Source organism: Convolutriloba macropyga, chromosome 2 (assembly GCF_964194025.1).
Source record: "Convolutriloba macropyga chromosome 2, txConMacr16.3, whole genome shotgun sequence".
In the NCBI taxonomy this organism is placed as follows: Eukaryota; Metazoa; Xenacoelomorpha; order Acoela; family Convolutidae; genus Convolutriloba; species Convolutriloba macropyga.
The window spans coordinates 29,224,151-29,251,014 of record NC_134469.1 but is presented as its reverse complement, the minus strand read 5'-3'; the positions used below and the strand labels follow the sequence as shown (position 1 = coordinate 29,251,014).

The window sequence follows — 26,864 nt, the reverse complement described above, 5'->3', positions numbered from 1 at the left end:
TACCATCAGTTCTTAAATACTATACATTATAAACTAAGCTACTTTAAAGTTTATTGTTCGAAAACAGAAGTCAACGTTCTGAAACAGAAGTCAATGTTCGAAAACAAAAGTCAAGTTCAAGTCATAACTTTAGCTTAAAAACATAGCCGGCAAGTTGCCGGAATATAGCCGCCGTTGACGCGATTGATGCACATCGAATTGATAAACAAGAGGTAAATTGACCCAATTTTTTCTCTTTTCTTCAGTGTCAAAAAATGTTATGACTTGGCGTGCAGTTTCAGATGGATTCTAAAACTAAACTTAATTCAGCTTCTAAACTGGAAGCTAATAATCGTAATACAAATTTCAGCTAGCAAACACTCTAATGAACTTTGATAAATAAATTCTCAATGACTTAAAGACCGGGCTTTATCGGTTTAACCCTTCTTTTGATTTTAATCATTTGACTTTGACTGTATTCCCCACATTGCGTAACTGAATGTAAGAAAGATTGAAATATTGCCATTCAGTTGAAACAGTGTGTGAAGTAAGTCAGAAGTCAAATGTGAAAATCGTGATTTATGTTAAACGAAAAGCGTGATCAAAAGGTAAAGCAAATTAGAAAAAGGAGAGCGCCCAAATAATAGCCGTCGAGAGGCTGATGGCGGTTATTAAAAACCCTGTCTTCGAGTGGTAAAAGGTTGTAGAATACCAATACTCATCTTGGAGTCGCAAACGACCAACAATTTTATAATAATTGCTCCCAACTTTGTTCGAGAGCAATTGATTAGGCAAATATTCTAAGGAAATTTGATAACTTAATGCTTTATTGAGCCCGGGCTTTATTGGTTTATCTCATTTCTTTTGATTTCGCTTTTTGACCTTGACCGAATTTGCGTAAATTTGTTGCTTGAATTCTAAATTCCATTCAATTGAAACAATGAGTGGGTTAATTCAGAAGTCAAACGTGAAAATGGTGACCTATATGAAACGAAAAAGCAAAGCGAATGAAAAAGGAGAGACCTAAATAAAAGCCATTAAGAGGGTCACGGCGGCTTTTACAATTACCAATTGCATAGAAAATACTAAAGGCGATAACGGAGAAAGCCACAGCTAAGAGAGCTCCCAGATTTCGGTGTGACCTAGGGCTTTACCAGTTTGTTCAGTTTCTTATGGCAAAGTCAAATCACTCGAAAAAATTTATAGAACCAATTATGAAACGAAACGCGTCGAACACAAACTTCAACTGTTTCATAAACGAGCACAGCCGCAAAAATAACTCTAAAACGACTAGCGCGTGGTCAGCTAGCTTATTGGGGGGGGGGGGGGGGGCACTTTACCGGAATTTATGCTTCCTCAGATGTTTCGGAGAAAAATAAACTTAACAATCAAGCGCTGCATTACTGCTTACGTCGGACCAATTTCTCTTGACAAGAGATTGGCTTTGGTAGCAGCTGGCATACGTTAAGGGCTGATAGGATAGTCTCACTCGCTTGGTGGGTCAGGAGAAATATCACGCTTTTCACGACGAAAAGTCATATGGTCAAATAAAAATAATACCAGGCAGATTGCCGGAAAATAGCCACCGTTGATTCCCATAACTCTATTGGTATTGAAAGAAAAGAAAATATCAACAAAAACTGATTTTTGTATAAAAACATTTTTAGGTGCAATTTATTTTGATGTCATTTCGTAATTGAACGTACTCCTGTTTCTCAGTGAGAGGCTACAGGGCCTAATATTAATACAATAAGCATTACAGATAGTAACTAAAACTTATGAGAACAAAGTTCAAGTACCGGGCATCTAAAAATGGGCTTTATGGGTTTATCCCGTTTCTTTCTGACTTTGATTTTTTAATACTGACTCTTTTCATTTTGAATTGCTTTGCTGAGCAGCTGCTGTTTAAAAGGACTTTGAGCAGAATGACAGAAGACTGAAACTAGCATAAAAATTTCCAGAAATTCAATTAACCCACGCACAAGGCTTGAAAGAGGTTTATTGGCCAATAAAGATAGAAAAATCGAAAAATGTCAAACACTTTAGAAAATCAAGAAATGTCTAAAAAAAATTGAAAAATGCAAAACCGAAAGTAAGTTTCTTAATTCCTCAATATTAAAATGTTCAAAACACCTTTTGTCTCTGGAGTATGTGCTGTAACCCATCTGCAAGAACTAAGTTTCATTGGCCCGTAATGATGGATAAATTTAGAAAGTTACAAAAAAATAGGAAAAACAATTGCAAATTTTAATAAAATGTTGATAAAATTTGTCATACCAATTTCCTCAGAACAATCTCATTGTCTCCAGAGACTATCCAGTAACCACAAGCCTCAAAAAAGATGATTGGCTCATAAAGATGGATAATTTAGGATAATAATAATTTCAAGAAAGATTGAAAAAACTCAAATTCTATCAAAAAATTGCAAAAACTTGTCATATTGAAAGAAAACCATTCCAATGCCCCTGGCAACTATGTAGTAACATACTCTCTATCCTCAGAGGAGGTTACCTGGCCATTGTTGCACAAAAAAAACTGAAAAGACAAACAATTCTGAAAATAGCCAATTTTATCAAAAAGTTGATAAAATTCGTGACATTATAATGTTGAAAACTGTTCCAGTGCCACTAAAAACAATGCAGTACCCATTATAAACCCCTAAAGGAGGTTTTCTGGCCCCTGAGGCAGGAAAAAGTTGAAAATGACAAATATAAAAACGGGAAAAGTTGGGCAAATTAATATCATTTTTCGTTTTTATGTTTGCAGTACCAAAACCTCTGAAAAATGAGAAAACGTGAAAATTTCCTGGCACTGGTCTTTGACTACGAAGACTACTAATCCTCACACCTCCATTCCAAAATGCAAGCTCCAAAGACAATTGAAAACAAGCTATGGTTCCCGCGGCAACAGGGGCAAGAACAGGGGCGATGTGATCACTGTCAAAGAAAAATCATCGCTTTAACCTACAATACATTCCTTAAACTGTGAACAAAAGCCACTCTGATAGCAGACACCTCCGCCAAAATGGATTTAACATAGTGGCTATCCAGGAAACCCATGGATGGTCACAGAGCAAACGACCCCGTATCCCCCGGCTTCAACCTCGCCGTGGAAGTACGAGATGCGAAGCACAGGTCTGCAATCTTTGTATCCAACGATGTCCAAAGTAAGTCAGCCACAAACTAAATCTTCGCGGAAGACATCGAGACTTCTACGCTCTTCCTGAAAAACCTCTGTAACAAACGTCTACAGGCCCCCTTAAAGGCCCATACCATCGAACGTTTTTATGCCAAAACATGACAAAAACAGCCACAAGACATTTTAGGGGAGTTCAACTCCCATAGTCCTCTATGGGGCTATGAAGACGATAACAAGGATCGATCAACGCTAGCAGGACTAGCAGAAGCTATAAGCCTGACACTCGTACACGACCATAGAGAGTTCGTTTTTGTTAGCGATGAAATTGCCGTCCTGCAGGCGAACCAAAATGGAGGCCATCCCTGGAAGCCAACACGGTCCAATTCTGATAACCTTCGATAAAGCACTAAAAGAAACAAAAGTGCCCTTCAGACGCCGTTTCAACTTCAAAAAGTCCAACTGGAAACTTTTTGAAGAGTTGTCAAAAACGGTCGCAACTTCAAACCCAAGACGGATAACTACGGAATGTTTGTGGACCTCCTAAAAAGCGCCTCGAGGCAATCGATACCACTTGGATGACAGACCAATTACGTCCTAGATCTCACAAGTGACACAAAAGAACTTTTATACAGAGTACTGCCGCAGATTTGGTGAAGGCCTATTCAGCGATGAGACTCACCAAATGGGTAAAATGGTCTGTGCCAGAGCAGCCAGAGCCCAACGCGAGTCTTGGATAACATCCATCGAGTCTATCAATCTGCAACGCGACGCCCAAAAAGCATGCAAAAAAACTGCAGATCATAAACAACGACAATACCACAAGCAGAACAACCCTGAAAGTAACAGCTAACCAGGTTGCATATCAAATGATTAAGAACGAGAAGACAGAAACTAAAAATCCGACAAAATATCCCAGTTCTCGAATCAGAGTGCTCAATCCTCTCGGATGACATTTCTGTCCACAAGCTCACACAAGCTCTGGCCGAAATGAAAAACGGTAAGGCAGCAGGGGTGGATGATATCTGTGTGGAACAGTTGAAGAATCTGGGCAAAGCGGTTTTCTCTTGGCTACTAGAACTTCTTTCAGCCTGTGCTCAGGGTGAACAACTCACCATGGAATGGCGTAAGGCAAAAGTTATCGCCCTACGAAAGCCAGGGAAACATCTTTCATGCACAAAAAGCTACCGCCCTATATCACTCCTCTACAATACGTACAAACTTCAGATATTGACCTCCTGGAAGAGCCCATGATGATTAAAGAGCAAACCTGACGGCCGCATACAATAAGGTCAGTCACCAGCTCTTGCTGTCGAAGCTATACCAACTAGTCGGGTTCTACGTTGTTCTAGACAGCAGGAAAAGCAGATGGTGGAAAAAAAACGGACTGTCACAGGGTAGGCCCTAGCACCTCTGCTGTTCAATGTCTACACGAAAGACCAAACTCTGCCTACTGGATCTCGAAATTTCATTTACGCCGATGACCGGGAGATGGCCTTTCAAGATTCAAGTGTCGAGAATATTGAAGCGAATATGCATATTGCCCTATATGAAATGAGCGAAAACTACGAGGCCGACAATTTGAAGCCCATCCATGAGAAAACAGAGGTTTCTCTCTTTCATCAAAATAAATCACCAAAACGAGAATTCAAAATAGTCTGGGAAGGAATCCACCTTACACATAAACCCGAACCCAAACATCTAGGAGTCGTTCTGGACCTATCACTCAGTTACAACCGACACTGCCTCGATGAACGAAAGAAAGTCGCTGGTAGAAATAACCTTCTACGGCTTCTAACGACAAAGTATCGCAATATCAGCCGCTGCAAATGCTTCGCCGGTCTGGTATAGGTCATCTCATACGCAGCAAGTCGACATCAGTGTAAATGAGACAATGAGAAGCATCACTGGTTGTTTGCAGAGGACGAGGGTACAGCATTTGTATAAACTGGTTGGGATAGCTCCAGCAAACATACGCCGGGAGGCAGCTGCAAGAGAAAGAAGGACGCAAACGACCGATCAAAGAAACCCAATGTTTGGACAGACTGCAGTACCGCTACGACTTCAATCGCGACGCTGTTTCCTATACTCGCCCCCTAACATGCCAATCAACAATTACAGAAGCAACAAGTGGAAACTTGTTTCTGAAGTGCGAGGCGATCACATCACTCCTCACCAAGAACTACCTATCGGTTCCTACCTGCCCTGAAAAAAGTGGAAAGCTCTGAATACACTCCGGGCGGTTGCTGGACGATGCCGCTCAATCTGCCACAAATGGGGGTAGATGGCCGACCCCGCATGTACCCTATGTAGAGACGAAAGGGACATGGCCCACATTTTTGAATGCCCGACGCGGTTCATTATCTTTCACCTGTGGTACAACAAGGACGTGGGCTCAGTAGTGTGTAAAATATAAGGGAGCGAGTCTGAAGTGCTACTTATGGAGTTAACATACCGAAGAAAAAGTACCAAAACAAAACAATTTAGCACAAAAAAGTTTATAAAAAATAATTCCATTTGCAAAAACTTATCAACTTTGACAATTGTAAAACCAATACTAATCAAACAAAACTCAAAAGGACAAAAAAATTGAAAATGTGAGCAATTTTGGGCTCAAAAACCCTTAAAAATGACCTTTTTACATTGAATTAAGGCCTTCCCAGCAGCTGCTCCACACCAAGACAATGAAGAACAACTAAGGTTCGCTTTGGGTCTGTAATGAAAATAAATGCCCACTGGGCCTTTTTTATCCTGTTTTAGAAGATCAAAATTATTGAAAATTGTGCGGAAAATATGCGAAAAAAAAACAAAGCAGGACAAGTCTTGAAATACAATCCAAAGAATTGAAAGAAAAAAATAGAAGAAAGGTATTTGACCAGCAGAACAAATGAACAATGCAAGCCAAAAAGGACAATTGATCTCAAAAGTTGAAAAACCAAAATAATCAAACAAATTGAACACACCCGTTTACCCGCACACAAACCCTGAAAGAGGTTTTTAAAATAGTTTCATTTGATGTATGCTTGAACAATGGAATCAATGAATCAAACAGTTAACTCAACGACATCAATCAAATGCGGCCAATGTAAGAAAGGAGTGAAAGATGATAATTGTTCTGCGATTGGGTGTAAGTTGTCAACTTGGTTCAATGGTAACAGTGCTAACCTTTCCGAGGGAGAGGTTAAAAGCCGTGGAACTAAACCCAACAGTGTATGGCTTTCTGAGTCGCGTGTCGAGCCGAAAGACATCTGCACTTCAAAAATTGGAGCTAAGTTGAATGGCTTATTTGGTTTCTTAAGTAACAAGTTAACATCGTGCATTGCAGAATTATTTCCAAAAAGGTGCTAAAGAGTCTATCAATAGTCATTAATAGAATGATATCAAAAAAGCTGTTATTGACACCTTGCCATCATACAGTGACATGGTCGCTCGAACATTCAGAACAGAAATGTTGATCCGCAGTTTATTATAATTGGTGTAACTGAAACTGAAGACACGTACTTGGAGCAAATCGTGAAAAAGCCGAAAGTGTGAACAGATATTTCTGAAAAGACAGCGCACCAATGTAATCCAAATACTATGTATTGTAAAAAGACAGATCCCCAATAAAATCGAATTCTTGAAATGTAAATAAATAAGAACGCTATAATAACCGGTTAAGACGATGAAGGCGGCTAATGATCACAAAAATTACAAAAAATAGCCGGCAGATTACCGCAAAATAGCCGCGATAGACACTTGTGGCCTTCCTTGAATTGAAACAACTATAGAAAACATAACCGACTAACGTCGGGCGAATTGCTCTCAAACGACCGGCGGGCGGTTGTCAGCACCTAACCACTGTTTAGTGAGGTTAGCTTTCGCTTGATTGAAGAGGCGTGAGGCTAGGGTAATAGACGATATTATCACGCCACATAACAGCCGCTGAAGTGAAGAGAAAGAGAAGGAAAGAAACGCCAACCAACACACATAGAGAGAGAGAAAGAGAGAGAGCTAGAAATTTTTTCCATGAGATTCTAGCCTTGTTAGTAACTAAATCATATAAAAAACTGAAAGTGCAACATTCAGAAGAAAACTTTCCACATTTCGCAGTGACGAAAATGTTCAAAGAACATTTTTTGCCTCTGGATTTTTGTCATGTAACCCATCTGCAAGACTTAAAAAGCTTCGTTGGCCAGTATTAATCGTTAAACTCAAAAAAGGACTCAAAAACTGCAAATAAAATGACAAAAATTTCAAAAAAAAATGAAAAAATCATAAGTTTTATTAAAAAATCGATAAAATTTGTGATATTAAAAAATTCAAAACTATTCTATCGCAAAAAAAATGTTCAGTAACCTATTATCAAAGCCTATACGAGGTTTCTTGGGGCTGGAAGAACTTAGATAGTGACAAATTTTAAAAAATTTGAAAAAAAAATCAAGTTTTATCCAACAATTGCTAAAAATCGTGATGTTCAAATGTTGAAAAACATTCTATTACCACTAGAAACTATGCAGCAACGTATTATCAAACCCTTCAGGAGGTTGTCTGAACCCTGAGGCTGAAAAATATTGAATAATGAAAATATATTTCAACAAATTTTAAAAATATAGCAATTTTTGTCAAAAAAAACCTAAAATTCGTGATGTTGAAATCTTGAAAATGATTCCATTACTTCTAGAAACTACATAGTAACCTATTATTAAACCCTCGAGGAAGTTCCTTGGCTCTTGAGGCTGGATAAACCTAAAAAACGACAAAAACTTTCAAAAACATTGAAAAAATTTGCAAAATTTATCAAAAAAATGCAAAAAATTCGCAGTGTTGAAATGTTGAAACCATTCTATTACAACTAGAAAGTATTCAATAACCTATTATCAAATCCTAGAGTGGATTCCTTGACACCTAGGGCTGCTAGGGCTGAAAAAACATAAAAAACTGACAAAAATTTTCAAAAATCTTGAAAAAAATTGTGAAAATTAATATAAATTTGCGTTTTTAGCTAGCGGTTGTTCGTCAGTAGCTAGCCACGGGTGGGGGGGGGGGGGGGGGGAAGGGTGCACGGGGGTGTCGATGGGGGTGGCGACAGTCGGGTGGGGGGTGGGGGGCAATAGTGGGGGGGTCAGCAGTTGGGGGGGGGGTGGGGGGGGTCTTCAATCTCTAAGAACCGCTGTTCACACCATAAGTATAAGACTCCAAAACTGTTTGAGCTGAAACAGAGCTAAAAGGCTCTAAGAGCACTTAATGCCCGCTGGCCGCTACCTGTTTATCCCGTTTTTGAGGACGAAAAGTCAAAAGCGTCAGACGAAAAATTGGTCAAGCGAAAAATCGCATAAAAAAAAAGACCGACAGGACTAATATAATTGCTACAAACTTCGTTTGAGAGCAATTAATAAGATAGACAGATCGACCACCAGTCCTTTAATAGACCATTAGACTTTTTCGGTTAGATCCGGACTGTCAATTTTATGACACATACGGTCTATAAGGAAAAAACCCTAAAAGAGCTTTTTCAAAATTGATATTCGCAATCAAAAACTCAAAACTAATACTCAAGAATTAGGGCATAAAAGTTTGGCACTACTTACATACACACTATTGATCTTTAACGAGTAAATGTTCCAAAAAATTAAAGTTCCATAAGTGAGTTCATAAGACATTTTTTTAGTGAGGTAAGCCACACAACTGACCTAAAAGCAGAAATGACGTCATGCACACAAATTTTAACTGCAAAGCAGTAGAAGTCAACGAAGTCGTTGAAAAAGTAAATTCCAAGAAGTCAGGTCGTAAGAATCATCGATGGGGACGACGAATTAAAAAAACCACGATAATAGCGCACTATCGCTTCGCGGCTATTAAAAAAAACACTTTCTACAATTGTTTCAGGGCAATTCAAAAATACATTTGAAAGAACCCAACAGTCTCTGAATAACTGTTACAAGTTTTGATTTTGAGAACCATCTATGGCAGCTATGAAAAACACAATCTGTTTGAGCGGCTGCCACGGTTTTCAAAATGAAGCTAGAAAATGCACAGGCAAAACTGATTCACGTTAGAAACGTGAATCAGTATAACTGAAACTTCACATAGTTTCACACATTGCTTTGACTGAGATTTCAGGAAATACTCACACTGAATATCCGAATAGCCACGATTTTTCTCCAGAGTGCGCATAGCACGAAAAGCCAGATAATACAGTGTGCAAAAATATGTTCCAAGTTCCAAAAAATAAAATTTTGTGGAGTTCTAGGAAATTAGAAAATTTGACAGTTTGGTTATGCGTTGCAAGTTTCTGACGTGTATCGGTTTTGCTCAGAGTTCTGTTTGATCTCTTAAGCTATATTTCTTTGTAAAGAAGGCATAATACAAACAACTTCACAAAAAGTGAAAAAATGAATCAACCGCGACTAGATAGGAGACAATAGCGCATTTAAACAAATCCCTGTCACTTAGTAATCAGAAATTGTATATGGAGCTTTAATTTTGAGCGAAACAAAAAGCAACCTTCTTTTGTTAAAACAAAGTAGGAAAGCTCATGAAATGAATAGTATCAGCGAAACCTCTAGGTCATACTACCTTTACATGTCTTAGATGATTGAAGGTTATTTGGATAGTATTATTAATGATCATATTGTGTTAGCTTATGTCTATTCCAATATGGCGAAAAAATCTTCAAAAATATGAATTAAAAGTAACCTTCTGTAGGGAGTAATTTGTACATTTCTACAGAGGAGAGATCCAGTAGTGAGGTCTTTGGAGAAGGTGTCCGAAGGCAGCAGACCCATCTCTGATATCATCCGGAGAGCTGAATCCTCATAGGAACGGAATCCCTCAATCAATAGCAGGAGATACCTGTGAACAGCAGATGTACCATTGCTATAATACTATCAGCAAAAACTATCAAGATGCAATCTTCAAATATTGAGAAGAGCACTCACAAACAAGTTAACAAACAGGTGTAAAAAGTCCTAGATGAAACTGAACGATATAATAGGCCAACAAGCAACACGAAGGAGGACTTGGACAATTTGAGCTTAATTATTAACTGAATACATTATGAACTTGTACTTTGCGAGTTAGTTAGCACCACAATTAGGCTCCGTTTTGTCGGGAACATTTTTATTCACTAGCAGATTTGCTTAAGATAGATAGCTGCTGCAATAAAACGCATAATTACATAAATAGCGAATCATTTGTATGTATGGGTCTGGATTGATTTTGATAATATTTTTAAACTATTTTCTATAAACCCGAACAAACTCCTCCGAGACCATTTGTTCCGACCCCTTAGTCGAGGAGATGAACTATATGCTCAGCTGGTCGATCGATGTATTAATCGTAAGTTGTGTGTATCCCATCAAGCGTAGAATATTTTAATTCGAGGATTTTTGAATTTTCTCCTTTTCGAGGAGTTATCGAGGTTTAATTTGTTACGAACAATCATTTTTATTATTCTGTTCACCTTGATTTTTGTCTTTTTCTGCATATTTTAGCAAAAAATGTGTCCAAATTAGGTGCCCAAAAATATATACAATTCTGTTAACTGGTAATCAGACACAAAGGTTTTTGTGCGACCCATTTTTTAAAATCATTTTGTACCATGCTTCTGTTACTTTTAATTTTGCTCCGAATCGTGTATTTTTGTTATCATTTGGTCCCATTTCGTATCCTTTGAAACATATCGTACCATTTGTTATCATTTGAAATATTTTCACGATAAACCCAAGGAAATGTTTTCAAAGACGAAATAAATAGATGGTTTATAAAAGATTGTATTAAGATTTTGACAATCTCCAATAATTGTAAGCAAATGCAAAAGAAAAGTTGACTAAAAATTATTAAATCGGAGTAGAAACCTACCAAGATTGACTCTGTTCAAATTCAACAGTTATTAGATAGCCCAATTATTCTCTGATTTATTAAATAAATCAGAGAAAACTTGGGCTACCTAATAACTGTTCAGAACCAGAGTCAATCTTTATAGCTTTCTACTCCGACTTCATAAACTTTAGTCAACTTTACCTTTGCATTCATTACAATTACTGGAGATCACCAAAATCTTGATACAATCTTCAATAAACCATCTATTTATTTCATCTTTGAAAACATTTCACTTGGGTTTATCATATATTTCTTTTTACTTTAAAAAAGCAAAACAATTAAAAACCTAATAAATTCTCTTCATTTTAAGAGCAGCTATATCTAAGTTGGTTAAATTTTCGATTTAAATAGTTTCTCCTAATTATTATTTTCAATCAAGTTCCCAAAATTGTTTGGTTTCTCATTTAAATTGGTTTCTCTAACATTTAACATCCTTAAACATTCTAAGCTCTTTTTTTCTTATCAGAACACAAAATCCAATAGTGTTAGTTTTTCGTTTTGTAAACACATATTACAAGTTGCATAATAAGTCCGAGAAAATCTTTTTTTAAACTACGTTCTAGACTTTTATTTTTGAAGCGACTTTTCGAGTTAACTGATTAGGCCTGCTATGAGACGAAGAGACAACAACAGCAAACAAAATACAGGTAAAACTATGTTTAGGGCATCTTTATTTTATTAAAAATTTAAAAGTCATATGAAACCTTAGCTGCCAATTGGTTGAACTCATCACTTCACTTTAACTTCTCATTGACATCCAAAAGTCAAAAAAGAAAACAAATCATACAAAAGACAGCGCCCGATACAATCCGAATCCGTCGCTTGACAAAACCAAAAGTTGCTTCGCGGCTATTAAAAACATAGCCGGCAGATGACTGAAATAGCTGCGAAACAGAACTGTATGCCGTATAATAAAGATATGAATTGAAAAAGTTATCGACACCGTTCAAAAAGCTTTGTAAAAAGATTCAGCCTCAAATTAATCGGGCTTGTTAAAATTCACTAATTTGATTGTTAGAAATCAAGCATGATCAAAATATAATCACGCCAATGACCTAAGAACTATTGGTACAGAAAGAGAGAGAGAGAGAGAGAGAGAGAGAGAGAGAAATGACGTCACGCACGCAAACGCTGTTAGTGAAAGGAAGAAGTACTTCAGAAAATTTGATTTTTTTCAGCTTTGCTGTGTGAACAAATGGAAAACAAAAAAAGCGTCAGACAAAACAAAAAACAAAGCTATACCAATCTTGAATTACAACTTAATGAATTTAAAAAAACTGAAGTCAACACAATCAGCCTCTTTAAAAGAACAGCTAAAATAGTGGAAGAAACCATATACCAAGGCGACAACAAAAGTGAACAGAACACTACAAAATATAAAACCAAATTTATTTTATTTCCTCTTTTAGAAAAATAGGGTAACCGAGGTTATTATTCCCAAACACGTCCACTTCGCAAATCTGTAACACAATGGGAGTTTAGACAGCAAAATACAACGTTGTAGAAAACCAATCAGAGAAAAATTAAAAGGACAACAAACAAAATTTGACGGACACCAATTTTTACGATGCCATTGAAAATATGTGGCATCAAAGTCATTAAAATACCCAACTGAAGGTCGAAATCCTCAACATCTATTGCACCATTTATTTTTTAAAAATTTATACCAACTTAACGAAAACGCTTGGGGGAACACGGAACAAAAGTCGCAACAAATAAAGAAACAAACAAAAGTTCAAAAATGGTCAAAAAAGTTGACTATGTGAAAAAATACATTAGCAATTAACTGAAACCCTAAAGTGGATTCAATTATGCCTTACTAGAGCAAATGAGACCACCAAATAATGACTAAGCAATGATACAACGAAAAACAATTACAAACGCGAAAAATCAACAAATCACTAATAAAATGTTTTAAAAATTCGTGTCAAAGAATCAAAAATTGCTAGCCATGGACGCAAACAATTACATAGATTCAAACATAACTCATTATTTCCAACATAACTCATTACAGACCTAGAGACATCTCATAAGTGACTCAAAGAGACGGTACAACGGCAGACATAACCGACTGACGTCGGGCGAATTGCTCTCAAACGACCGGCGAGCGGTTGGCTTCATGAGTAGCTAGCCACGGTTAAGTCAGCCCAGCGCTAGATTATTTGAAGGAGCGTAAGGTGAGCGCAGCGCGTGGTGCAACGCAGCGGGGGTGCAAAAGTGGATTGGGGGACTGATGCGGAGGCGGTGGGTGGGTGGGGTGTGGGGTGAATTTCTATGAACCGCCCTTCACACCATGAAAAAGTCTCCAAAACAGTTTCTGTAAATCACATACTTGAAGACTAGTGGCCTGAACGGCTCTAAGAGAACAGCAAACTTAGTGCTACCTCTTTATCCCGTTTCTAAAGAAAACCAAATGGGTCAGATGAAAAATCATCCAAGCGAAAAATTGCATAGAGACAAACAGGATTAAAATATTTGCTACAAATTGCTTTTGAGAGCAGTTAACAACGATTTCCTAAAAAATGCCTGTTAGTCATTTATGATTTAAAACTTTTCTACTATAACTCATTGTTAATGAGGATCAGAGATGATGTCATTACGCCACATAACAGCAACTGAAGTGCGGCATCAACAAAAAGAGAGAGAAATAGTGTGAGAGAGAGAGAGAGAGAAATAAAACCACGTGAACGCGAAATAGGAGAGAAATTCTAACCGACAAAGAGAGTAACAGAGATAAGAGTGTTTTCCATGATGGGATTCGACTTAGCAACTTCTAGTTTTCTAGCCTTGTTAGCAAATAAATCATATGAAAACTGAAAAAGGCAAAATTAAAAAAGTTTTCAACTTCGCAGAAAAAAATCAAAACCATTATTTGTCTCGCAAGTTCTTTCAAGTAACCCATCACCGAGACTTAAAAAGTTTCGTTGGCCAGTAATGGTCGTTAAAATCAAAACATTGCCGGCAGATTGCCGGAATAGCTGCGAAAGAATAACCTGCGTGCCGTATAATAGAGATAGAAACAGAGACAGATCTAAATGGAAAAAATCGAAGCCGCTAAAAAAGCTCGGTAAAAATTATTCAGCGATAAATTAATAGATATTGTTAAAATTCATGCCGCAGAAGTCTCTTATTAGGGACATTTACTGCACATATGAGTTCCTTCGACCTTAAACAAACTCAAATTAAACTTAAGTTTAAAAGTGCAAAAGTCATTTTATTGAGTGAAGTAAGTCACTTGTGATCAAAATCTAATCACGCAAAAAACTTTTGCTAAAGAAAGTGAGAAAAAACGTCACGCGCGCAAATGCCGTTAATGAGAGGAAGAAGTCATTCAGAAAATTTTACTTTTTCAGCTTTGCTGTGCGAACAAATATAAAACGAAAAAGAGCGTCAGACGACGAAACAAAAAAAACCAAGAGCACCGCAATATAGCTCCGCTCAGCTTAAAGCTTCGCAGCTATAAAAAAACAAAAAATCGAAAAATATCGAAAACAAATTCAAATTTTAACAAAATCTTGCTAAACTTCAAGAGACTATCCAATATCCCTGTTTCAAGCCTGAAATAGTTTCACTGGCTTATAAAGATCTGTAAACTTTGAACATAATAATTTTTCAAAACCTTTTTATAAATATATTTATCAAAAAATTGCCAAAACTCAAGTCATTAAAATACTGATAACCACACCATTAACTCTAGAAAAAAATCCAACATCTTACTATCAAACCTCAGAGGAGGTCCCTGGTGCCGGAAAAATTTCCAAAATATGAAAAAATTTCAAATATTTTAAAAAACTGCTTAAATTTGTGATATTAAAATCATGAAAAACATAACATCATTCCATCATATCTATAAATTATGCAGTAACATATTAACAAACCATATAGGAAGTTCCGTGGTTCTTGAGGCTAGAGAAACCTAACAAAAATGACAAATTTCAAAAACTTGAAAAAATTGCAAGTTTTATTTTTAAAAATTTGCTAAAACTTGTGATATTAAAAAGTTGAAAATTAATTCATGACCAACAAAAACTTTCCAGTAACTTATTATCAAAACCTAACAGAGGTTTTCTGACCCTTGAGGCTCAATAAACCTTAATAATGACTATAAATGTTATTTTTGAGATCAAGTCATGTCAAAGTAATTATAACCTTCAGTTATGATATGAAAAGATTATGTGAGCTCAAGAACGAATAATGAAAGGACCAATGCAGACCGTATCATTGACAGAAAAACAAAACAAAAAGAGGCAAAACCAAAGAAAAACAATTTCTTACAGCAAGTCGCTGCAAATTCATGAAAACCGTCAGATATGGAAAAACCTTCGACATGTCCAAAATCTGACTCAAAGGAGAGCTACTCAAAGCTCTCCATGACAATACTAAGTCACAGAACAAAAAAGAATGATAGAAAAATTTAAAAAATAAACTTAATATTTTTTTTGAAAACGAGTAGTGCCAAATTCGAAACAATAGATTGTTTTAAAATGCCTCAGTAGAGAGCCATTGAGACCTCCCATCGATGAGAGTAAATGAAAAACCAACAATAGCAAGCAATCCAAAAATCCACCAATTTTATGACAAATAGCCTAAATAACAAATAGATAGACAAACAGATTATTTTAGGGGTGTAGCTTTGAAATTTTTGGGTGCAAAAACTGGGACCTAATAGGGGTTCCAACAATCGAGCTCCAGGATAGCAGTCAGACATCGTAACCACGGAGTTACAACCACGTTGTTACTCAACCACTAATAAGCACTTGTATATTAGCAACAAACTTCATTTCAGAAGGAGAGCAATAGAAATCGAAGAACACAAAATTAAGAAGTGAAGCTTGAAAAAGTGACTTGAGAAAGTCACGGACGGAATATTCTAGAGCAAATGCGCAAAATTTTTCAAGCAAAAATTCGGCTCCAAAAAACAATACATTTACAATAATTGCTTCAAACTTCGTTTGAGAGTAATTAAAAATTCACAACTTAAATCTACTCGATTTTTCCTCCTCTTAATACTCCAGCGCGATTAAAACACTACTCCAATTTGACATCTCATTAAGAAGAAAAAGTCAAAAAAAGTGTGAACAGATCTTCAAAAAGGAGAGCGCACTAATACAATTTAAATTCCTTGAATTGTAAAAACAAGGACGCGGGAATATCGTTGCGCTCAGCTTACATCATCTCTAAGTAAAACAGCAAATTTTTCTTAAGTTTCAAAAAGTGTTCGAATTCGATGTGCAGTTTCAGTTAAATTCGAAAATTATACTTAATTCAACTTCTAAACTGAAAGCTATTAAGCTTAACACTAATGTCAGCTAGCAATCGCTCTAATGAACTTTGGTAACCTAGAAGCACTATGACTAAATGACCGGGTTTTATCGGTATATCCCGTTCCTTTTGATTTTGCTCTTTTGACAATGACCGTATTCACTACATTGCAAAATTGTGCATTTGTGAAAAAAATTAAAAATTCATTCAGTTGAAACAGGAAGTGAGGAAAGTAATGAGTCAAGAAAATCGTGACTTTTGTAAAACGAAAAACGTGATCAAAAAGTAAAGCGTATTAAAACATTGCAGGACAACTCCTGAATAACAATCCAAAAAATGAATTAACGAATACTTCGAAAATTATCAAATTTACAATAACATCAAAATAAGCTCAAAAATGTACAAGCCAAAAAAAACAATTTGAAGATTTCTGTTTAGAAGATCTAGCATTTTAAGAATAGTTAATATTAACATCATACTATGATAATATTGAATCTATGCATCCTTAAGTTGAGTACAGAATACACCAAACCTTTGTCAACAAACAAAAACAAAGCAAAAGAAGGCAAAAACCAATTAAATGTCAACAATCAATTTGGCAAAAATAATTTTGAAAGTCAGTGGCCTCCAAGTGAGAAAACCATATAACTAAATGTCAAACTCCTTAACAACCCCATACCATAAAACCTAAGACTTCAAAAATATCTAAAATAACTTACTAACGACGAGCGAACAGGAGGGGGGGGGGGGGCAACGGTGGGAGGGCGAATTTTGGCTGTGAAGTGAGAGGTGGTTGATGTGGGGTGGAGGACCACAAGTATAAGTCTTCAAAACAGTTTCTGTGAATCGCATACTTGGAGACTAGTGAGCTGAAAGGCTCTAAGAGCACTTAATGCCCGCTGGGCGCTCCCTGTTTTTCCCGTTTTTGAGGACGAAAAGTTAAAAGCGTCAGACGAAAAATCGGTCAAGCGAAAAATCGCATGAAAAAGGACCGTCAGGACTAATATAATTGCTGCAAACTTCGTTTGAGAGCAATTAATTAGCGTTTTTAATTGCAGAAAAAGAGACCATCAGACTGCAAATGATCGAGATTTACAAATTCACCTGATTATTTCGAAAACAATCGGTATAGCAGTCAATAAAAATGCTAACTAAATGCCTCATTCATAACCAATCAAACCTGTCATCTAAATGATAGAACAACAGAAATAATAAAAATGGGGCAAAAATCAAATATTCACTTATACTTTATAACAACAAACTGTGTCAAAGTGATAACAAACATTAGCTGTCCGTTGATGAATTGCAACAATTAAACAGCAATTGGAACAAATATGTATAATATTAAACGCACTCAAGAGAAAAAAACACTGGAAACAGAAGTCAAATTGACGCAAGTGAAAAAAAATACCTCTCAAAAACCGAAAATTTGTTCAAACACCAATTTCCCAATGCACTTTAAAGGTAGTTTGAAAATAGTAGAATTTTCGCTCCCTTTACTACCTCAGCGTGACTAAAAATTACCACTCTAATTTGACTTCTCGCTGACGTGAAAAAGCTGAAAAAAGTGATCTTTAAAAAAGAGCACACCAATACAATCCAAATACTTTGGATTGCAAAAATGAGAGCTCCTAAATAATAGCCGTTGTTTTTTACTCTCAGGAGGAGCTAATCAATTTAAAAATTATGAAAACAATCGACTAGTGTCGGGTGAATTGCTCTCGTAGTCTGGCAACTGGTTGGCTTCGTCAGTAGCTAGCTGGAACTTAGAGAGAATAGATTAAGCTTAATGTGAGGGGTGTCAAACATGTGAGGTTACGTGGAGCATTGAGGAGGGCGTGAACGAGCGGGAGAGGGGGGTAGTGGGGGTCCAGCGTGCAAGATTACGAGTCGAATAAGGTCAGAATGACGGATGAGTGTGAGCAGGGGTGGTGAATGATGTGTCATGTGAGAGGCGGGTGTGTGGACGTGTGTTATACTCTAAGAACAACCCTTGGCACCAAGAATTTATGTCTCATCAACAGTTTCTGCGAAAGCAGACTAGTGGGGCGTAATGCTCTAAAAAGAACTGCTCAGGAACTGCTTAGATAGGTTTGTTTATCTGTTAATACTGTTTTTGAGGACAAAAATTTAAATGGTCACACAAAGAAACTATCAGACGAAAAGAGGGTAGCACAAAAATTGCATTAAAAATACCAGCAGGACTAACATAATTCCCACAAACTTCATCTGAGAGCGATTAATTACCCTTCTTTTGCTTCTAGAATCTAACTTTGATTTTTTTTCCGACTTGATCTTAATCTACATATCAATGAATCAGACGTGGAAAGTTTGACTAGCCTCTTCTGGTATAGTAGGTTTTTGCGGCGACTGTCTGCTCTGAGAAAAGAGGAGTAGATCTTCTGCAGTTGTATTTCACTCGAGTGAGAAGAAGTAGCCTTCATTGTGCTCTCGTCCAGTTTTCTCTGTAGAGAGATCCTCTCATTCGTTAGTAGAGACACTATGTCAGTCAGTTCTCTATTCTGCTGGATAAGCTTCTCATTCAACGACAACAAGCTTCTGCACGAAGTCTTAAAACAAGCAAAACCGACTGACTTCGGAAGAATTTCTCTCGAACGAAGCTCAAATCATTAGCAGCTGGGAGGTGGGGGCAGCAGCGGGTGGGGGCAACGGTTGGAGGGGGTCTTTGGCAGAACGGGCCCTTGCGGAACATAATGACCGCTGGGCGCTACCTTTTCATTCCGTTTTTGAGGACGATAAGACATGGGTCAGACGAAAAATCGGTCAAGCAAAAAATCGCATAAAAAAGACCAACAGGAGTAATATAATTGCTACAAACTTCGTTTGAGAGCAAAATAAATTACCTCATTTTTGGACATCTAATGATTACGGGCCTCGACGGACCGCTGTCCATGGCCATGCATCTCATCCGCTGTGGGATGTAATCCTGAAACCGCGGGCCGTCTATCGCAGCGAAGCCGCGCCGCAGCAACCTGCCCGACAGAGGCAACTTAAAATACGGTTATCCGAAAAGTTTTTGGCTTAATTGAGCTCATTTTCAAAATTCGGCTTGCTTGCCTATCGGCGTGCTTGACCCCCACCAAAAACTTTAGAAAATCAAAATTTTTCCTCAAGGGGAGACCAATAATTGCTCGCAATCGCAGCTATTAACAAATATAGCTGGCAGATTGCCAGAAAATAGCCGCAATAGCTTCGTAGATCTGCAGTCTAAAAAAACAGTAAACATAGCCGGCAGATTGCCGGAATAGCTGCGAGAGAATAGACCTGCGTGCCATATAAAAGAGATAGAAACAGATACAGATCTAAATTGACGCCGCTCAAAAAACAAGGCTAAAAAACATTCAGCGATAAATTAATAAAGCTTGTTAAAATTCATTCCACAGAAGCCTCTTATCAGGGACCTTTACTGCACATATGAGTTCCTTTGACCTTAAACAAATTCAATTTAAACTTAAGTTTTAAAGTGCAAAAGTCATTTTATTGAGTGAGGTAAGTCACGTATGATCAAAATATACTCACGCAAATAACCTAAAAACTTTTGCTAAAGCGAGTGAGAAATGACGTCACGCGCGCAAATGCCGTTAATGAGAGGAAGAAGTCATTCAGAAAATTTGACTTTTTCAGCTTTGCTGTGTGAACAAATGTAAAACGAAAAAAGAGCGTCAGACGACGAAACAAAAAAAAACCAAGAGCACGGCAATATAGCTACGCTCAGCTTACAGCTTCGCAGCTATAAAAAGACAGACCAAAAAACTCGTCTTTTCATTGAAGGCTGATATGTTATATTTTGATTTAAAATCTGTTTTTGCTGCCTCTATTAGCTGCTCTCAAATAACCTTCATTTAGAGTGACGCATACCCATTTGACCTTATCTCTTTGAATTAAAGTAAATAAATGTCAATTTCAAAGTGAGGAAGTCATTTTTGAGAGTGAGGTAAGTCAAATGTTATCAAAAATTTAATCACGCGAATGAACAAAAAAACTCGCTCCACTATGAGCGAAAAATAACGCCACGCATGCAATTGAGTTGAAATAGCATGAACGAATGAACAAAAAGCAGATTTGAAGTGGTTGTGATGTCATATGGTCGTAACAAAAATTGTAACAATAATCGTAACAAAAAATCGTAACAATAAAAAAAATCAAGAGAGGGCCAATAATAGCTCCAGCTATCGCTGTGCGGCTATTAAAAAAAGACATTTTAGATAGGGGGCAAAGGAGGGATCTTTAGTTATATTACAAAAATATACTTATCTCAGATTCTATATTACAAAAATATAATTAACTCGGATTCTATATTACAAAAATATACTTAACTCAAATTCTAAACAGCCAGTTCCAATTAACATTGATAGCCTGATGCACTTTGACTGAATGATAAATCTGGCTTTATCGGTTTAACCCCTTTATTTTGATTTTGCTCTTTTGAGCATGACGGAATTCATTACATTGAATAAATCAACGAAAGAATGAAATTAAAATCTATACAAACGAAAAAGTGAGTCATGAAAAAAACGTGAAAGTCGTGACTTATGTAAAGCGGAAAACGTGAACGAAACGCAAAGCAAATAAAAAAGGAGAGCAACTAAATAAAAACCGAGGTTGACGGCGGCTATCAATGAAAAAATAAACAAGGTAACATTGGAATTGTTTTCGAACGACTGGCGAGGCAAACAATTTAGAGGGGTCATCTTTTCTATTTGTTTCCCGTAATCAGCACGTAACGCACCCTCAGTTAAAGAATGTTTCATTACATAATTAATCATAATGTAAACATATGGCACGTGCGTCGGGTGAATGCCAATAAAACGAACTCACTTAGCTGAGGGCAAACGGAGATCCGAAAATTTTATGGTACAAAATACTGACAAAGGAGGTGTTTGCACCCGCGATCTCTCGAATGCGAGTCCTGAACATTAACCAACACGCTAAACGAGCTATGTACGGTCATCATCAGCTTTATTTTAGTAACAGACCTAATTCAAATAACAAAAAAAATCAAAAAAATTCAAGCGTGAAACAATCCCCGAGAATATAAATTGAACAAACAATCTAGAAGGAAATGGTACAGCAAAAATGTTGCATAAAAACACGTTTAGAAGAATTTCTACGAACAGCCTTCGTTAGATAGCAATTAAAAGTCGTACTGTGGCAATTAATTATGATGGTAAAAATGCCGCAGATTGTCGAGAAGCTGAAGTATGTCTAACGTTGTTACAAATACTCCAACTGGTTAGTGAGAGGATACAGGGGCTAGTGTAAATGCTTAAATAATGCTTAAATAAATGTTAAAGACTTATAAGAACAAGGTTGAAGTAGCGAGCATCTAAAATTGGACTCTATGGGCATCGCATTTCTCTTTTGGATTTCGTTTATCGATAATGATTCTGTTCATTTTGGATTGCTTTGCTGAGCAACTGCTATTTAAAAGCACTTCGAGCAGAATGAGCAAAGAATGAAACTAGCCTAGAGAGTTCGTTTTTGACGAAAAGGCGGCAAAATGAGCTAAAGCCAAACATTTTTATTCGACGTTGTAAAAAAACATAGCTGGCAGATTGCCAGAAAATAGCCGCGATAGCTTCGTAGATCTGCAGTCTCAAAAAGATATAAAAAACAGACCAATTTTTTTCGTCTTTTCATTAAATGCTGATATGTTCTTTGTAAGAATCTGTACAACTTATTTCCGCTTCTGTTAGCTGCTCTTAAATAATCTTCAATCAGAGTGACGCACACTCACTCGTACTTATTTCTTTGAGTTAAAATACAAAGAAAAGTCAATTTGAGATTAAGGTAAGTCACGTGTGACCAAAAACTTGATAACGCGAATGAACAAAAACTCTCTCTACTAAGAGTGAAAAATGACGTCGCGCACGCAATTTAGTTGAAATGGCACGAACGAATGAACAAAAAGCGAATTTGAAGTGATTGTGAAGTCATATGGCCGTATCTTGAAGTATCTGGAAGTATATGGTCGTGATGAAGTCATATCTTGACGACGAAAAAAACCAAGAGAAAGCCAATAACAGCCCCATCTGTCGCTTCGTGGCTATTAATAAAAATAGGAGCGCCATAATAGCTGAGAAGATGAGGGCGGCAGTTAAAAAGAGTAAACAAGGCAACATAACCGTAGCAACAAAACCTTTGAGGGCAAAATGATGTATTTTTCAGCGAGCTGTTGAATTTGGTCCAAACAGTCCTTGCCATGTGAGAGAATGTGTTTTGTCTCCAGCATGAAACCGTCTTTATTCCTGAAAGGACAAAAACGGAGTCACTAAAACTTAACGAAAATTTCCTTTCTGATTATGGTACACTGACAGATGCGCTATTCTCAAAGTTTCAACTCCACAATTTAAGGTTTAATTGGATCATTCTTCAATTTTCATTGCCATTTTTGATGTCATTTGTCAAGAAAGCAGCATATTGTCCAGGTACATATTGCGAGAACACAGGGCTCTACCACAGCGCAAGTATCATCATTACACAAATTATCGAAGTTTAGTGAACAAACGGTTCCATTTGCATTATATGCACCTTAAACAGGAATAGGGAAGAGATTGAATAAGAGTGGAACTGACCCGTGACTCTGGAACAAACGCACTGCCTCTAGATATCTGGTCAGTGCCACCTGCACATTGGCACGTACGCTTTCCACGTGTTGTTGGAAGGCAGTCACGTGCTCCTCCCCGGATACTACATCTGCCCCTATTCCTTCCCCTTCACTATCCACTACAACTCCTACTCTCACTTTGCCCCCCTCTACAGTAAGAGCCCCCTCAGCAACCAGAGACTCAGTTGCCTCTACTCCACTATGGCAGTTGTTCAAAACATCACACGCTTCCGAGTCCAACTGAAACAAATGACTGATAAAGAGATGAGAACATCCTAAAGGATTCCAAAAATGCGTTTCGAACTTATTGGTCTCACATTACGATCGAAGGAAGACTGCTTACAAATAGGGAACAAAGGTTCACTCGATGAGCAAAGATAAAACGACGAAAAAACTAAAATAACTGGAGGATTCACAGCTTTGCAATCCAAAACATAGCCGGCAGATTGCCGGAATAGCTGCGAAAGAATAGACCTGCGTGCCATATAATAGAGATAGAAACAGATACAGATCTCAATTGAAAAAAAAAATCGACGCCGCTCAAAAAAACTAGGTAAAAAACATTCAGCGATAAATTAATAAAGCTTGTTAAAATTTATTCCGCAGAAACCTCTTATTAGGATCCTTTACTGCACAAATGAGTTCCTTTGACCTTAAACAAATTCAAATTAAACTTAAGTTTTAAAGTGCAACAGTCATTTTATTGAGTGAGGTAAGTCACGTATGATCAAAATATAATCACGCAAATAACATAAAAACTTTTGCTAAAGCGAGTGAGAAATGACGTCACGCGCGCAAATGCCGTTAATGAGAGGAAGAAGTCATTCAGAAAATTTGACTTTTTCAGCTTTGCTGTGTGAACAAATGTAAAACGAAAAAAGAGCGTCAGACGACGAAACAAAAAAAATAGCAGGACAAGTCCTGACGTACAATTCAAAGAATTTTCATTGACTTAACAGAAAACTAGACCTTGAACGGACTATGAATGGATTGAGAAAACCATTTAGAAAAAAATCCGATCCAAAAAATTGAAAAAAAACAGTAAAAATCAAAGTGAAATTGCCGCATGTGAACAAAAAACCACTAGCGAGACAGCGAATTTTTGTTCAAACACTGTTTTCTCACTCTACTTTAAATTTAGAGCGAAACAATTTCACGCCGCAAAAGCACTCGCTTTTTCGCTCCACTTCCTGTTTCGGCGTGACCAAAATTACTACTCCAATTTGACTTCAAAAATCACGAAAATGTGTGAACAGATCTTAAAAAAAAGACAGCGCCCCAATACAATTCAAATTCTTTGAATTGTAAAAAAACCAAGAGCACCGCAATATAGCTCCGCTCAGCTTACAGCTTCGCAGCTATAAAAACAATTTCAGTGCATAGTGCACGTTTTAGACCACTATGATTTTACAATTAGCTGACAGCTTGTCGACAAATTATCCACAATTAATTCTCATGCACACAATGGGAAATGAACCAATTGAAATGAAGATTAATTGAAGGTGTTATCTTTTGAACAAATAGAAAAGGGTACGGGGGATATATCATTGGTATACAATAAGGCTGAATCAAACTTCTTAACTAGATGAAATGATTAGTGCTAATATCAATTAGCGTCACAGCTGGTAAACATAACCGACTAACGTCGGGCGAATTGCTCTCAAACGACCGGCGAGGGGTTGGCTTCTTCAGTACCTAGCCACTGTTTAGTGGTGTTAATTTTAGCTGGATTGAAGGCGCCTTGTATTAGGGTAATAGACGATGACATCATGCCACATAACAGCCGCTGAAGTGCGGCATCAACAAAAGAGTTAAGGAGAGAGAGAGAGAGAGAGAGAGAGAGAGTGCGAGATTAAACGTGAGCGACAAAGAGAAGGAAAGAAACGCCAGCCAACAAAGAGAGAGATTAAGAGAGTGCTAGGAATTTTTTCCATGATGAGATTCGACTCCAAAACTTCAAGTTTTCTAGACTTGTTAGTAACTAAATCATAGAGAAAAATGAAAGTGCAAAATTCAAAAGAAAAGTTTCCACAATTCGCAGTAGAGAAAATGTTCGAAAACAATTTTTGTCTCTGGATATTTGTCATGTAACCCAAGACTTACAAAGCTTCGTTGGCCAGCAAGGATTGTTAAACTCAGAAAAGGACAAAAATATTCAAAAAATTTTAAAACAATAGCAAATTTTAACAATGCTAAAATTCGTAATATTAATATCTCCATTCCATTGAGACTATCCAAGAGACTATCCAGTAAGCCAATTTCAAAACTTAAGCAGTTTCAATGGCTCATAAAGATCTATACACTTGGAACAAGATAAAAAATTACAAAAATTTTTCAAATTAAAAATTATCAAAAAATTGCTGAAGCTGGAGTCATTAAAATAATGATAACCATTCCATTAACTCTAGAAACTAAGCAACAACTTAGTATCAAACCTCGAATGAGGTTTCGGTTTCATGGCTCTTGAGGCTGGAAAAACCTTAAAAAATGACAAACGATTTCAAAAAACAAAGATTGCCAAAAATTTTCAAAAAAATGCCAAAAACTCGTTAGGTGTTAAAATCTTTTAAAACACTCCATTGCATCTAGAAACTATACAATAAATTGTTATCAAACTCTAAAGGAAGTTCCTTGGCTCTTGAGGCTAGATAAACCTATAAAATGACAAAAATTGCAAGTTTTATGAAACAAATCGATAAAATTTGTGATATTAAAAAGTTAAAAACCATTCCATCACAACTAAAAACAATGCAGCCGCCTATTATCAAACGCATGAATTAACAAAAGGCAGATTTGAAAAAATCGTGAAGTCATATTATCGCGACAAAAACCTTGACGAAATAAAAAATCATAGCAGGACAAATACTGACCTAGAATTCAAAGACTTTTCAATAAATAATGACTAAACAACAAAGTAGACCTAAAAATGACCAGGAAGAAAAGTCTGATCAAAATGTTTATAAAAATTCGAAGTCAAATTCCCGGTTTCACACTCAACATACCCGGCAGATTGCCGGAAAATAGCCGCCGTTGATTCCAATAAGCATGATTGGGGTTGAAAGAATAGAAGATATTGAAAAAAAAAAGATTTTTGTACGAAAACATTTTTAAGTCCGATTTATTTTGATGACATTTCGTAGTTGAACATAACGTACTTCTGTTTCATAGAGAGAGGCTACAGGGGCTACTATCAATACCAATAAGCATTAGAGATGGTAACTAAGACTTATAGGAACGACGTTCAAATAGCGTGCATCAAAAATTGGGCTTTATGGGTTTATCCCGTTTCTACTTCTGACATCAATTTTTTATACTGACTCTGTTCATTTTGAATTGCTTTGCTGAGCAACTGATGTTCAAAATCACTTTTAGCAGAATGAGAGAAGAGAGAAACTAGCCTAGAGAAGTCAAAAAGATATCACGCAAAATGTTGAAAAAGCGGCAAAATGAGGTAAAGCGAAACATTTTTTTATTCGACGAAGTAAAAAAAAATAGGAGCGCTATAATAGCCAGCTGAGAAGATGCGGGCGGCTATTAAAAAAACAATGCAAAGTTTCAGGCTGCAAAAGAACTCGCTTTTCGCTCAACTTCTTGTTTCGGCATGACCGAAATCATTGCTTCAATTTGATTTCAAAAACTACGAAAATATTTGAATAGATCTTAAAAACATAGCCCCGAAGACACCAGAACCAACTCGGAGATATTCGTTTAGGAACCAGAAAACCACTGAGTAAATAAAATTAGCTAATAATCTATTTACTTATTTTGGAACAATAACAGGAGAAATAACACGAAAAACCAACTGTTATCGACAGAACACTTAATTTTTTCATAATTCTTTCACAAGTTGCAATTCTGAAAAAAAAATAGTCGCATAACAACTTACTTGCAAAACAAATAGACATCAACCAAACATAGCAATCAGATTGTCGGAAACTAGCCGCCATTGACGCGCTTGATGCACATCGGCATTGAAACAGAAAAAGAAACAAAGACA

General features: G+C 36.9%; 1 protein-coding gene across 1 annotated transcript in view; it reads right to left on the bottom strand.

Annotated features, from left to right (window-relative positions):
- LOC142358608 (uncharacterized) overlaps positions 1 to 26,864 on the bottom strand; it is a 591,411-nt gene that overhangs the window by 9,612 nt on the left and 554,935 nt on the right. The window contains exons 24-27 of the mRNA XM_075410050.1: positions 22,836 to 23,107; positions 22,400 to 22,508; positions 18,580 to 18,809; positions 9,793 to 9,948 (exon numbers count right to left, since the gene is read on the bottom strand). Of these exons, the coding sequence (XP_075266165.1) occupies positions 9,793 to 9,948; positions 18,580 to 18,809; positions 22,400 to 22,508; positions 22,836 to 23,107 (767 nt within the window). The remainder of the gene's footprint in view (positions 1 to 9,792; positions 9,949 to 18,579; positions 18,810 to 22,399; positions 22,509 to 22,835; positions 23,108 to 26,864) is intronic.